The following is a 15,242-nucleotide window of genomic DNA, read 5'->3' as shown; positions in this document are numbered from 1 at the left end:
TGATGATCTTTGTAACTCGGATTTTAAAAAGGAAGAAAAAGTGGAGGGGTGGAAAGGCGACTTAACGGGCTGTACGGACAGGGCTGGCGGTGCCCCCTCCCGCTGCCCTCCCCGGGAGTGAATAATTCCCGAGGCGGCGGGAGAGGAGCGGCCCCAGCTACATCCCGATCGCCGCTTCCCGGCGGGACCCGCGGGGCCGGGCGGGAGCAAGCCGAGCTGAGCCGAACCGGGCCGGGCTGGGCCGTGCCGGGCCGGGCCGGGCTCTCAGCCCCGGCCCCGCCAAACACCTGTTTAATGCGCCGGCGGGGAGCGCGGAGCGGCGGGGCTTGGCGATGTTGGTAGGCTTCAGCGCGGGGCTCACCCCCGACGGATTTTATTTTATTTGGGTTTATTGAACAATCTTCTCGGGCGGGAGAGAAAAACCGGGGGCGGCGGGCGGGTGCCAGCCCGCTTGGCCGCCCGCGGGGGGCGTGAGGGGCCGTGAGGGGCCGGTGCCCGGGGCCGGGGCGCGCCCGCCGCCCGCGCTGCCCGGCGGAGCGGGGCTGCCCCGGAGCGACGCCGCCCGCGGTTTTCGTTCGGATTTCGCCACGTCGGGAGCGGGACCGGGAATGCGGGCCGGGGGCGAAGCGGCAGCAGATCCACGGGTAGGCTGTGGGTTGGGATTTTTTTCCTTCTTTCTCTATTTTCTTCTTCCCAAAGCCCCGGCGCTTCCTCCCTCCGGTAGCCGCCGCCGCGGGAGCGCCCTCCAGGCCCGGGGGCTTTTCCCAGCGTTTTTTTTTTTTTCCTTAAAAAAAAAAAAAAGAAAAAAAAAGAGGCTTTTTTTTTTTTTTCTCTCTGTAATTTTTGAAGAAGAAGTTTACAGCTAAACAGAAGCTGGGCGCAGTCCAGGGCCGGGACCGGGACCGGGGCCACTCCGCCCGGCCCCGCCGCCGTCCCCTCCGCTCACGGCCCTCCTAATTTTTTTCCTTTCCCCCTTAAACCGGTTTCCACGGCAGCTGTCCGTGTGTGCGGCTGCAGTTGGCATATTTCACGCGTTGGAAAAAAAATTAACTGTTTTTCCTTTGTATCTTAATCCAGTGATGAGAGCTCTCCTTTGTTGGCTTTCTAGCTTGCATTTGTTTTATTTATTATAAGGAAATCCAGTTTGGTTCAAATATATAATCCATTTGAGCACTTAAATCCCCAAACAGCTGGCATTATTTTGTTTTATAATCTTTGGCTTTTCTGCGCAGAGCATATTTCTAAATTCCTACTTGACATTTATGGGGAAAAACTTTTTAATATAAATGTATACTGGGATTTTTTTTTCCTGGGTATTTCCTAATTTACATGCATCATCAATTTTCCTGGATTTCCTAATGTTTTAATATTTTTTCCTCCCCTATAGCTTGTTAATTAATTTTTTTCCCCAAGAAAACTTTTCTTTTTTTTTTTTCCTGGAGGGAGAAAGACGTTAATTTGCCCCATTACTTTAATCTCTGGCATTTGGAAATGGTTGAGAGACCACAAAAATGCAACCTGTTGTAGAAACCAGAGTGGTGTGTTTTATTTCTTTTAATCGATAGCAGAGAGGTGATTTAGTAATAGGAACTCTGAGTAACATTTAGTAAAAGATTTGCAGATCTGGTGGCTGTGTACGGGGTGTGCATGTGCTTGCATATGAGCGCGTTTCTTTGCAGGCTGATTAGCAAGTGGGTTTTACACTTATAACCGGTGGTCACTGCTGTTTTCTCCACTTGGTGGGTGTTTGTGATGCCTGATAAATGCAGCTCTGTCATGGCTTCTCCTACTTTTATCAGACTTTCCTTTTAACTTATGCAGCACCATGCTACAACCTTTGTAAGCAGAGGATTCAAAACTAAGCCAGAGAGAACTGATTACTCCTTGTTTCTTGGTGAGAGATTTTTTTTTTTTTATGGTTCAGAGCTAAAGGCTCTTGATACAATTTGCCTGGGTCATGGCGTGTTTAGCCTCGTTATTAGGAGCGTACACGATTACACAGGTAATTTGTGTACACCTCAAACGGGGTAGCTCTAAGAGCCAATAAGTATGCATATAGGTAGCCATAAGAAAAATACTAAAAAAATCAGAGTTAGTTTTCAGTATGTCCATCTAACCTTCCTACTTGGTGGACAGTTTATATAGCTTCCTAGATTGATCTCCACCCTCCCTCCCTCTCTACTCCTTGTTTAGTTAATTCAACAAAGACTTTTTGCAATCTGTTTGGAGTTTGTCTGATGCCGTGGAAAAGTAGCTGCTGATTTATTTGGTTGCTTTTCGATTTCTGTCTCTAGCCCGTCTTTTCTCCTCCTTTCAGCGGGGATGTCAGCTGTTATTACTTCCTATTGATCCCTTTGCAAAGTGAGAAGTGAACTAAAATTAATGTCAATTCCACTGCTCAGATCAATAGCTGGAGTTATTTTAATCTGGATTTGCGCGAGGTGCTAAATTAAAAAAAATCAGCATAGAGGCAGAAAAGTAGCAGCTCCTCACTCCACCTGTGCCCACTGCCTTCCCAGCACCCAAATGTTCCCTCCAGCTGATTACCCTGCAATCCATATTTTTTTAATTAAGGAGGTCAGTTAGTTTTCTTATTTTTGGGTTCTGTATTTAAACCTATGACATTTTGACATTAGGAGTGTATTAATGATAGATTTTCATAATGACTGGCCCGCCGCAGCCTAATCTGTCCGTGTTCCTGGGGGGTGGGGAGGTGCTGGGCCAGAGGGGAGCAGGAGAGAACGAAAAAGGAAGTGGGAGCTGAAAAAAAATTAAATTTGGCTGGCTGAGATATTGTAATGTGTTGATTTATTCCTGGTGTAATGAAGTTTGCAAACGAATAAATGGCCATAGTGATTCACAGTATCCTACAGGAGTGTCAAGTGTTGCGGCCAGATTACTAATTTATGAAATACATTTAACGTAATGGTGTGAAAGCACAAGTAAAAATAGAAAAGCAGGCAGAGGTTGTTGCCTTTTTTTTTGTCCCCTGGAAATCTGTGTTTTTCTGTGATTGCTCAGTTTTGCTTCCATGTGAATGATAGTTTATTTCTGAGAACAGTGGCTTATTTGCATGCATCTCTTTGAATATATAATTGCCCGTGTGTGTATATATATGTATATATATATATTTATATTTACATGGTAATATAATCCCCAAAAAACTCTGAATTTGCCAGTGGCTGCAGTTTTCGGACCTCCAGATTTTGATCAGTCTCATGCGGAGCAGCAGAGCAAGTGTACCCAGGACTGCAGAGCTGACCAGGCTGCCCTTGGCATCCCTCACTCTTCCTCTCCCCCTCACTGTCTGTGGCAAGAACTCAACGAGAAAGTTATTTAAAATTTGGAAGAGAGCAAATCCGTTAATGCGAGATACATAATCTGGTAATTTAGCAATGATGTCTGTAAGGATGAGTGCCAAATGAGGAAGCAGAGAGATGATGTCCACTCATCTTCACAATTCATAACAGTCAGTGGAGCGGCTGGTACAGGATGGGAGAGAGGAAATGCTATCACTGAACTGCATTAAAGCCCCAGACTGGATTTCATACACTTTGTTAACCTAGGCTCCCTCATTCATGGAGTACAAAAGGCACTCCATTAGGGAGACACTCTTTCACTAAGTTTTATTTGAGATGTTTGACCCTCTGGATTTAAGAGGCACAATTTGTAACAGCTTTTTATTATTATATGATTTTTCTGGCCCTTTGAGCTCCAGCAGCTAGTATATTGTTTCAAAGTTACAGTCCTTGTATTTTAAGCTGGGTTGTGGGGCCTGAATGGCAGGCGGCGGAAGCTTAAAAGAAAAGGCATGAGATTGATTGGGGGAGAAAATAACAACACAAAAAGGCACTGCGAACTGGGGGAGATAGAGAAAGAAGGATTTTCCCTTCTTTCACCCTGGGAGGGGGTTGTGGCTGGGTGGGTGGTTGCAGCCAACCTGGGAGGCTCAGCAAGATGCGAGGCAGAAATTTTGTTAACATTTTCCTCTAAATGTTAATGGCACATCCAGGGCAGTTTACAAATCTACTTAAGAGTGAGTGCATTAGGAACTAAAATTACTGATCCATCCTCTCTTGTCCCCAACCTGAAAGGCAGACGCTTGCAGAGATCAGATGGCAGGAAGCACCCATTATGATTTTAAATATTGTCAGAGACGCCAGGCATTTTATTGGGGAAGTCTCTTCTCCTTTGGCTCTCAGGGACCGCGTGTGCACGCGTGGGTGTTTGTGTGTTACACAAACCCACTGGGACAGCCACATTCCTACATTCCAATGGTGTGCATGCATATGTATGATGGTGTCGAGTGCTGTGTGTGCAAGCATACATCTACCCATATGTACTGTGAGAGCAAGAGAAAATACCTGTCAGCTACGCACGTCTCAAGCATCGTGTACAGTCCTAACCGTGTGTGCTGTCTGATTTGGGTAACTGGGTACAATGGATATTTTTATGTTGCTTCTACATCCCCAACCACCAAGCAAATAGCAGGGTGTGTGTATGTGGGGGTTTTCTCAAGTTTATTGCAGTTATGTATATGTGCCACTTGCCATATAAAATTTCACTTATAATTTGGAGTTACTATGTTAATTTTAGACTGAATATTTTTTATTAGTGCATTATTAAATCTGCGTGTTATTATGTTTGGTTTGCCTTTCATTCATCTGTACTGGATGATACCCTTTAACCTGGAGGGCCATGGCTGACTCCACTAGTGTGTGAAGTTGTCTATTGATTTTCTTGAATGAGAACAGTGGCGCATCTCCGGCCGGTGGCTTGTAACACATGTGGCCACTCTGCTGCTGGAGCATCCCAGAGAAATGAGTGCGGAAACCTAATTGGCTGTGTTTTCTTTCCTTTTCTCTTTCCTTGCAGTGTTCAAAGGGTGATGATGTTCCAGTAATTTTCCCCGCTCCATTCCTAGGCATCGCTTTGCTTTCCTTCCGGGGAAGATCGTTCTGCTTGTGATCCTGCTGAGGAAAGAGTCTCCGATGGACTTACACCGGGCAGCATTCAAGATGGAGAACTCACCCTATCTCCCTAACCCACTGGCCTCCCCAGCACTGATGGTTCTCGCCTCCACTGCTGAGGCCAGCCGTGATGCTTCCATTCCCTGCCAGCAGCCGAGGCCTTTTGGGGTCCCTGTGTCAGCAGATAAGGACGTGCACATTCCCTTTACCAATGGCTCATATACTTTTGCCTCCATGTATCACCGCCAAGGCGGGGTGCCGGGAGCATTTGCAAACCGTGACTTTCCTCCATCCTTGCTTCACCTTCACCCCCAGTTTGCACCCCCCAACCTGGACTGCACCCCGATCAGTATGTTGAACCACAGCGGCGTCGGGGCTTTCCGCCCTTTTGCATCCACTGAAGACCGGGAGAGCTACCAGTCAGCCTTCACGCCGGCCAAGCGCCTGAAAAACTGCCATGACACTGACTCGCCCCATCTGCGCTTCTCGGACACTGATGGGAAGGAGTACGAGTTTGGCACCCAGCTCCCCTCCAGCTCCCCTGGCTCCCTCAAAGTTGATGATACAGGGAAGAAGATATTTGCTGTTTCTGGCCTCATTTCTGACCGTGAGACCTCCTCCAGTCCCGAAGACAGAAGTGACAGATGTAAGTACCCCTGTTGACTTGGTGGTTCTTTAATTGTGCCTTGTTGAGATACGCAACAGGTGATTGCCCCGCAGTGCTGTGAGACTTGCTGGAGGCAGAGGCAAAGCAGCCTTTCCTGCCTGCTGAGCTCAGCCGTGCAATATTGCCTTGTTCTTCCAAAAGGATACTGACAGATTTTAAGGTGAAGTGCTCTTGAAGGAAACTCGCCTTCCAGCACATAGCTGGAGAGGTGATGTTGACCTTGCAGAAAGCTGTCCATGCACCAGTGTGAGGCCGTAGGTGCTGGTACATGTATATGTGTAAACAGGGATGCAGCTGGAATGTGTAGCCAGGAACTTTCCCAAATCTTGCAGCAAGCATATGCCCCCTTCTTCTTCTTCAGGTGTTTCTTTCTGACCTTTTCTTTATGCACACCACTTTTAGAGCAAATGCATTACCGACCGTCACGATTCATGCCTCAGCTTAGGACAAAAGTACCTTTTCCTCTGGTTAACTTCAGAATATTGTTGGCCACTGATCTCCTTCTTTAAGACAAATACAAATTGTTTTTACAATTCAATAAGTTGTTGCATCATGTGCTTTCTCTGAGTGTTTCACCCATTTTGGTGCCCATTGAAACGTGATATGCTCTTTTGCAGGCCAGTTATTGGACTGAAGGAACCCAGTCCACTTATTCATGACTGTAACTCCCTGTTTCCCCATCACTTTGTCCCTTGTGGAGGTGCCTACACAGAGGGGCAGAGCTGTCTTCATGAAGGGCAGGTTTGCAGAGCTGGGAGGTGACCCACAATGGGGAGTGGTCTGGGGTCAACAGAGCGTGGTACCCCAAGGAAGAGCACTAACTTATGATTAGAGTTTTCCTGTAAACCCAGACATGTAATCAAGGAGTGAGTGGTTTGCTTTTCACATGGGCTCCTTTGTTCTGTTGAATTTTATTAATAGAAAACAATTTTATTATTGTTGCTGTTTTTATTATTACTTTTTTCTTTCAAACAAAAACCTGCTGCACGGTTGCTTCCTCTCCCTTTCAGACGTGATTTTTCTTCTCCCCTTTATGATACCAAGGAGAGTAATAGAGACATTGTGGCTCTCTCTCCCCTGTCGGCACTGCTTCCTCAGGCTGTCTCCTTGAATTAGGCACTGTGCTAACTTACCAGCGCTAAAAGACATCTGCCTAAACCCAGCGTACCTTTTCAATAAAAGTCATCATAAAATCAACCTGCCTTTTAAATCCATCGCTCTTTGGTTTTGAAATATGCTGCAAGTGTGTCTTTTATTGTCGGCGTTTGCGAGGGTAGGACAATTCCCACTGATGGCAGGAGCCGTGTATTTCTTGCAGTACCGTGTGATCTCTTGTGTCTCTCCCCCTTCTCCTTCTGATCCACCCCCGACCGTGCTACTTTTTTTGCTGTAAGCTCCTTTCATTGTTCAGAATCTCCGCTCTCTCCTTTTGGGTCTGTAGGGAAAGTGGCTGTAGGTAGGAGCGCGTGTGGATGTGTGGAAGCTGGTAATATAATTATCCATGGGGGAGGCAGGTGAGATGGCAAGGCTTAGAGACATCTTTGTTGATGCTCTTTCCCTTATCGATATAACCTGGCTGGGAAAATGAAGCTTGCTCAAAGGAGTACTCCGAGAGATAGCGGCCGAGGAGAGGGTCCGCTGGCTAAATGAATTTAGAGCACATCAGCTGCTATGGATCTTGCTGGCAAAATCCTGTCAGATACCCCATTTAAAGAAGTAAATCTGTTAAATGAATTAGACCACATGGAGCACAGCTGCGGACAGACAGACGCATCCACATCCATCGCCGTGCCTTGCCTTTGCCAAGAGCGTGCGCCGAACGCGGCTCTGCTCCTTCTGGGAGCAGACGGGGCTTTGCACAGACACAGGCAGGTTGACACCGAGTGCCAGTGCTGCTGCCAGGGGACTTGCCAGGGAAAGGAAGCGGAATAAAAACTTTGCGGGCAGCTTGGGAAACTTGGGCAGAAGTGGAAGGTGTTTTGTCGTATTGTTTTTGTTTCCATGTTAAATTTCTTTAAGATGCTTTTCTGCACGGTAGAGCAGAGAAAATGCAACATTCCTGATGCTTCATCAACATTAAAATTTTTCTGTAACTGCCAGGATGATGTACACTAAATATGTCTGTTGGCTCTGCATCATATTCCCATCATATATAGATACTACACGATGGAAACTTCACTCCATTAAGACAATGAGTTTATTTGGTGTGTGCATACACCAATGTATGGGTGTGTTTGCTGAATGCTGAAAGCAAGTTGTGAAGCTTTTAGAGGATCCTAATGGTCTTTGATGCTGGCCATCAGAAAAGAGAAACTCCTGAAGTGAAGAATTTGAGAGATCGCAGTCTGCAGATAGAATGGTGATCCTCTTTTGCATTAGCATTTGCAGATACATGTTTGAAGCTTCTGTAGAAATGTGTACTTTAGGGGTTTGTTTGTTTCTGAGGAGGTCTGTGGATTCCTTGTGTAACTGTTACATGTAACCCTCTGTAAAAGCTGCCTACTTGTGCTCCTTATGGAGCAGGTAGGTGGCTGTAGCTTCAAGGTAAGAATGTAATTAGGCTTTTCTATGACTGCAAGGAAAAATTGTAAAATTTTCTTAGATCAGCAACACCTTCCTATGGCTAATGGGTGCTTTTCAGGTTTGCAGAGCTTCAGCGTTTTGGTGTATTTTTCAGATTGCTGAAAGGGTTTGTGTTACATGGAAGCTGAATTACTATGATTGCCCTGTGTGGTCTTCTGTTGCACTGTACAGGAGCCTTTCTTGAATAAATCATTAAAATATTTGTTTCACCTCATAGCTTAAATGGCGATTTTCTAGAGAAACTCCCTATGCCCCCTTTTTTTAAAAATAAAAATGTAATCACTGAGTTTTAATTTTCCTGAAAAATAGGTTTTTGCTTGGAAGACTTTGCAAGAAAACAAGGAATCAAAGTGAGACATTTGCACATCAAGGAGTGTTTGGAAGGTGCTTATTTAATTCTCTGCATCATGGGAGGAAAGTCTCAGCCTGCTTTCACCACAAAATCATTTGTGATATGTTCCAGAGTATTCCAGATTGGGACCTGGCCCTGTAAGAGATATGTTCATACAGTAGAGGTTGCTCAGCCCTTTGCATAAACCTTTCCTTACTTGTAAAGCAGGACGGTGCTCGGACCCATACCCTGCATCCCACAAAGGGACAACATCTTTGGGGGGCTTTTGGGTGGGACTACACTCGTTAATCAGCAAACCAGGCTGAGATATCTGCATTTAGGTAAGTTGTCTCTTGCTGTAAAATGTGAGTGTTTAGGACATCCACAGTGATGGAGTACACAGGGAACATGTGGAAAGTGGAGCCTTTCCAGGGATAAGCAGACATACCTTGTACTGGATGGGCCCATTCCCTTAGGTGCTTACTGAGAAAATAATGCCGTTTGTTAGAGTTTAGGAGCTTCTTGTAAAGCATGTGTTAAAGGCACTGGAAGACATATTTTATGGGTTGCTTTAATAAGCATACAATAATTGAGATTCCTAGAAGGAGTGGAAATAAATGGCATGTTCCTTTCTGCAAAAGAGATCTATAGCCCTATTTTAAAATCAGAGGGGGAAAAAAAAAAAGATTCCTGCTTTTTTACTTCTAATAAAACCTGTCTCAGTGTCCTTCAATCATAGTACCCAGTTCCTGTGGCATTGCTTTCTCACAACGTGGCAGGCAGAGGCTGGTGCCAAAGTGGGACCTCCTGGCAAAGGGCTGGCCCTTGTCAGAGCAGAGACCTCTGCCATCCCTGCAGGGCAGCCCGTGCCCCCAGCCTCCCTGGGAACACAGGAGAAGGTTTCCCATTCCTGTCTGCTGCTTGGTCTCCATCACGTGTTGTCTGTGACTAGTGGTGTGAAGGTGATCTTCTACATCCTGGCCACTGATTCAGTTTCCATCCTCTGGCCAGAGTCTGGCTCTCCAAGTCTCAGTTTCCCTGCTCCTGCTGGTGGCCATTGCCCAGCTCCTGCTGTGCCCAGGAGACGAACATTTGAGTTGGGAGCAGGCTGGGATCCTTGCTCATCCCTGAGGGTAGTAGGAGTGATTATATTAACATTATTTTGATTATTATTATTTTTGATGATCATATTTCACCTTGGACATTGTTTGTGCTGCAACTGATTTCTTGTCTGCAGGAGTTGTGTGGTGTATTCGTGAGCTCTTTGTTACACTTTGGGGTTCTAAAGAACATCTCTAGCATGGAGTTAGTTTTCCTTTTGAAACAACTGGTTTGTTATTGATCAAATGTAAATTGCACTTCAGGTGATGGACATCAGGGCTATGATGACCACAGCATGAATTCCTGAATAATGTGGTGCTTTGGAAAACAGATTGAGGGCTGTTTGTGCAGTCACCCACCCGCTCAGACCCGCTCAGACCCGTTCTGGGATTTGTGTCTCTCTATGTAGAGAGCTGTGTGTGTCTGTGTGCATGTGCTGGGGGGGAAGAAGGTTTTATTTTTTTGTGGCAGAACAATGGATTGGAGGGGGAATGTACATGTCCACACATCCATTGCTCACAACTCTTCCCTCTGGGATGCACCACTTCCAAGGCTAGTAAAATTTGGGGTTTAATGTGAAGTGGTGCTTTGTTGCTAATCATATTCAGTCACGATAATGGGAAATCGCAAGTTTAACTCTGCTTGCGAAATAATGAAATAAATAGAGTGGAATGTTTCTTTCTGTCATGCAGTGTCCTGCGTGCTGTAGGAGTGAAGAAGCAACAGTGGAATTTTGGAAGGGCTGGGCAGGCAGATGGGCAGTACGGCCATGCATCCATCCCTGTTGCTCCACCAAATGCATACCATCCTTGTGCAGTAAAGTGTGCTGCATGGAGGTCTTGAAGTACGCAGCAGTCACCTCCTTTTCCTGCTTTTCTGGCAACAACCTTCTCTCTCCCTCTGCAAACTGTTGCCGAGACTCCTTTCCATGCTGTTCGGCTTAATTGTCTTGTCGGGATAAAGAAATGTTTGAGCAGTTAAAAGTGGGGACGGGCTGGATGGGAGCAGCCCCTGCCGGCTGCGGGGCCATCTGGCCTCCCTTGGATCTGCCGGTCTCCAGTTTATATTTCTCTTTCTGTTATTTGGGGCTATCTGGCGCACTCGGAATACCTAATCACCATGGTGAGAGGAGGGATAGGGCTGCCTCCCCCGGCCTCCCCTTCCCATCAATTGTCATGCAGACCCCGGCCGGGCGCTGCTCCTCGCAGCCCTCATTTGCTGTCCTCGCCCGCTCTCGGCAGAAGGATGGCTTTTAATTGATCGTTTGAGGGGGAGGGCTGGGGCTGTTTTCTCCTCCAAAATGTTTCCCCGTGCAGCCGCTGCCATCCGGCCAGCCTTCATGTCATCTCTGCCATGCCAGAGATGCCTCGTGCCCCCTCTCTTCCTTTTTGGACTCCCCGGGAGCTGGTGTAGCCACTGTCATCGGAGTGCTGAGCAACACAGAAATGTTATATTTATCCATCTCCTGCTGGAGAGATGGGCACGGACGCAGTAAATATTTATCACTCCTCTTTTTGCCCCCTGTGCCTGGATGCTGGCAGGAGGGTACTTATTGTACAATTGCAGGGAAACCCCCCCACCTTTCTCAGTATTTCCCATCAAAACCACGGCCCCCAAACCACTGGCCAAACCTTGCTTTTCGAGAAGGGATGAATCACATTAAATCTTCAGCCCCATCGATCAGACTCGGCCGCTGTCAGAGGATTGCGGCAGGAGAAGCGCAGGCAGACTTGGTGGCTGCTGTGCTGGGCTGGGGATCGGGAATCCTGACCTCGGGCATGGCTTGGAGTCACGGTTTCCCGATCCCTAACGCGGGAGTAGCGATCCCTCCCTCACAGCGGAGCGTGCCGCTTTGATATCTTCTGACAGAAGACACTAGGCAAGGGCAAAGTATTAGTATTATTAATATAGTACAGTTAGTAGAATATTATGAACTATTATAAATCATTACGGCTAAACTACAGTTATTAAAGGAAATGACCAAAGTGCACTTTGTGAGCCAGGATCTCTGACAGTTAAAACATTGTTTTATTATTTTACTTGCTAACTTGCAAAATTCGAGAGTTAGCAACAGTTTCCTGGTTGATTGGTGGTGATTGCATAAGGAATTGGGAGAAGCAGGGGGGAAGGCGAACATTTCAGGGGGAGAGGATAAGCATTAGTGCCTCTGTGATTTATTTTCCTTTCCTTGATATTTTGAAGGTCTTGAAAGAAAGAGGCACACTCAGGCATGGGCCTAATCCTGCTCTGTAGGACTGAAAGTGTTCAAGGCGACAAGGTCTTAATGTTTCTGGAATTCCCCAGTGAAAAAAATAGAAGTGAGGGTGTTAGTGAATTGCTGCTGGTTGTTATTTGTTTGATATCATTTAGACAAGTCCCATTAAATGCTAGCAGCAGATTCATTTTTTTCTCTTTGTTTGCCTTCCAAGGAGTAGAAAACAGACATAATTATATTTTACGTGAGACTGTAAGATTTCCTCTCATCTCTTTTTTCTGGCTAATATCTGCGGCTATAAAATAAATTCTTTTCGTGCATACATGGTGCTAGACTGAGGTAAATAACTGTCATCTAAAATCTGTCTAACCTTAATCTGCATCAAGAGCACTATAGAGAACTGTACCCATTTGTATAATATTAAGCTTTATTTTTATTATGGATTTCTAATGCAAATTCATAGTGGGAATGAAGTTGTTTCCTTTTAATACCGTATTCCAAGAAAAGCAGCCATTGATAGCAAATTGTGATGATTTTTATCCTCTGCTTCATGTCACTGGTGGTCTTCTATCATGTCAATGTGCCTGATAGCCTGTGAATGTTTCACCTCTCTTCTTCAGGGTGGAATAGCAGATTTGGAGACTTTTGAGGACGTTTTTCAGCTATGCAGAGCTATTGAAATTCTTCAGAAATAATGGATTTCTATTTGGGAAATTTATTACAGGATCAGATTCCTTTACAGCACCCTCTGAAAAAGGGCATGTGCATCTTTGTAAATCTACACATCTAAGCTGTATATGCGTCTTTCTCCGCTTTCATGCAACTTCACCATTTGCCTGCTTGGCTTTGCTGGCCTGAGTATAGAGACTCACAGGTGACAGACATTTGGGACAAATTTATCACCATGAATTCAGTTTTTTTTACAACTGAATTATTTTCCTGCTGTTGGTCAGGTATTGGGTATTTGCTGGCCAGATTGACCCAGCCCTCAAGTCAACAAAAGCTCTGGCTGAAAAAGTACTGCTGGATTTGGTACTATCTGTATCTGTCCATTTCATCTTTGTTCTGTCTTTTAAAAACATGAGGGTGGTCATGATAACCTGAGAGTTCTTTTTAGCCATCACTTTCTTCTCTCCTTTGACCATTTGTTGGTGTCAAGCAGCAGTGGCCTGAGCAACAGAAGAGGGGGAAAAACAATGTTGGGGAGGAGCAAAGCAGGGAGAGATTTATTGTCCTAAACACAGATAACATGGGAGGGAGTCCTGCTGAAAGCAAAACTGCTTGTGGAGTTCAGGTGTGGGACAGACACTGCTATCGTATTTTTCCTCACTTGGGACATAGTTTCTAATCAGTATTGCTTTAAAACCTTCATTTTTTGCTAACTTCAGGCTGAGAACAGCTTTCTCACTGAACTGCAGAGCAAGAATTTGTTTTGTGCTTTTTCTTGTGGATCGTGGGCTGCTCTGAAGTAGGAAAAGGAAGGCACCAAGTGTCTCTGGATACCCCTAAAAGGAAGAGCTGGAAACTGTGTCCTTGGTACCCCCCAGCAGCACTGAATCTTAACTCTATCTTGCCAGAGTCACCACATTAAGTTTTCAATTTAGAAGAACCCGGGACGTTTTGCACATGAGCTTTTCTCAGGTGCAATCCTTCAGTGTTACCTGGGCTTTCTCAATGTGCAGTGCCACAGCCCTGGACAGGGTGAGGCTGGCAGGACACATCCAGCTGGGCTGGCTGGCACGGCTGGCTCCCCGAGCACGGGCTTGTTCTTTGGGAGGCAGGTGAATGTTTCCTGGCACTCGTATGGAAACTAAATCAGAAAGCACTGGGAGGAGCAGCTGGGGTGAAGGCTCCCTGTGACAGCCTCCCCAAAAGCAATTGGTTTTGTAAACAGAGCAACAAGTAAAAGGGCACTGCCCCGAAGGACCCATTTCTTCCTACTGGGATTTTTGGGACTTTGATTTAAATTAAGATATTTTTAATTAAAAAGGACTCAACCTTTTCATCTGATTTTTATATTGTTTTCCTGTGCTTTAGGAAACAACTTGCAAAGCCATTTAGAATGTGAAATTGTCTGTCCTGTAGCATCCCTTGCTATCAGGAGGCATAGGATAATCATCCCTCATTGCAGAGAGCCTGCTTTGGCAGCTGTGCAGGGATGGGAAGAGACCAGGTACCAGATCACATTTCTGCCTTGCTCTCCAACCTGGCTTTCAGTATTGAAGATTTCTTTAGGAGTCAGTCCTGTTTGGGGGGATGCTCCACAAAATTCCCTCCCGCAGGCCCCACGCGGGCTCCCATGTTGTTCAGGAGGTGATGCCAGGTTTGTGAGTGGAGAGGAGGAGGGTGAATGACACCCTGGGTGCTGCACCTCTGGCTGGGTGAGCGAAAGCCTTATCAGGGTGGCCTGGCCGTGCTACAGCAGAGCTGCCCCGCACCCAGCCCAACCTTTGGCCTGTGCAGGCTGGAGGGAACCTTGTCACCTTGTCTCCCTGTCAGTGTTTGCAGTGTGGGGAATCTCGCAAGGGCCGTCTCGCGATGGCTGTGGATGAGCGGAAAGCCTGGGAGGTGGATATCAGTGCAGGGCAGAGGGACCCAAACTCCACAGCACCGTGGAGGGGGCTGCAGAAACTCGCTTCCTTCCCTTGTTTATTCTTCTGATTGCAAACCAGCCTCACTTCATATTTCCAGCACTAGAGGTGGGAGATAAGCCTCTAGCAAAGTCCTTAGCCAGGGTGACAGCTTTTACCTCCTGAGCACTTGTCTTCAGCTTCCCTGAGGAGGCAGCTTGACCACTGATTTTTTTTTTTTTTTTTTGCTGGGGAGATGAAGGAGCAATCAGTGACCTGGATAACCCTGTGCTGAAAAGGAGCAGAGGAGCTTAATGGTTACAATCAAAAAGTTGCCAGCCTGAGTGGATTCATACATCAGGAGGTGCCCCTTAGATGAGAGAAGGGGAGAATGGGCAGTCAAACTCTTACAGCCCTGCTTCTTTGCCCTCAGATTTGCACTTTGCTCAGCATGCAGCCTGTACAGGACAGCCAGCATTGCTCCGGCCAGCTCTGCTCTTCAGGACTGGTTGCTGCCGTCTGTGCTGCTCCTTCCTTTCTGCATATTTAGGTTTGTGCACAAAAGTGTTGCTCTCAAAGAGCTGTTTTGATTTCAGAAGGGGGGAGGCGATGAGCAGCCTGCCTTCACTGGAGATTTGGGACTAACGTTTTCAGGGAAGCTGTGTTGAAGACGCTGGGACAGTCAGTAGTGTGGGAAGCAGGGCATCTGCAGACCAGAAATGTCAGCAAGAAGTGTTAGAGAGAGTGTGAAGCAAAAAAATGCTACAAGTTATTTCTGTCTTAATTTGGCCAATGTGTTGTGTCC

The 15,242-nt window shown here is 46.3% G+C and overlaps 1 protein-coding gene across 1 annotated transcript in view; it reads left to right on the top strand.

Annotated features, from left to right (window-relative positions):
• The first annotated feature begins 592 nt into the window (after positions 1-592).
• Positions 593-15,242, top strand: part of RNF220 (ring finger protein 220) — a 217,791-nt gene continuing 203,141 nt past the window's right edge. The window contains exons 1-2 of the mRNA XM_084211595.1: positions 593-644; positions 4,876-5,616. Of these exons, the coding sequence (XP_084067721.1) occupies positions 4,992-5,616 (625 nt within the window). The 5' untranslated portion in view covers positions 593-644; positions 4,876-4,991. The remainder of the gene's footprint in view (positions 645-4,875; positions 5,617-15,242) is intronic.

The sequence above is a fragment of the Fringilla coelebs genome, assembly GCF_963513975.1.
Source record: "Fringilla coelebs genome assembly, chromosome: 9".
Classification (NCBI taxonomy): Eukaryota; Metazoa; Chordata; class Aves; order Passeriformes; family Fringillidae; genus Fringilla; species Fringilla coelebs.
This window is presented reverse-complemented; position numbering and strand designations above follow the sequence as displayed.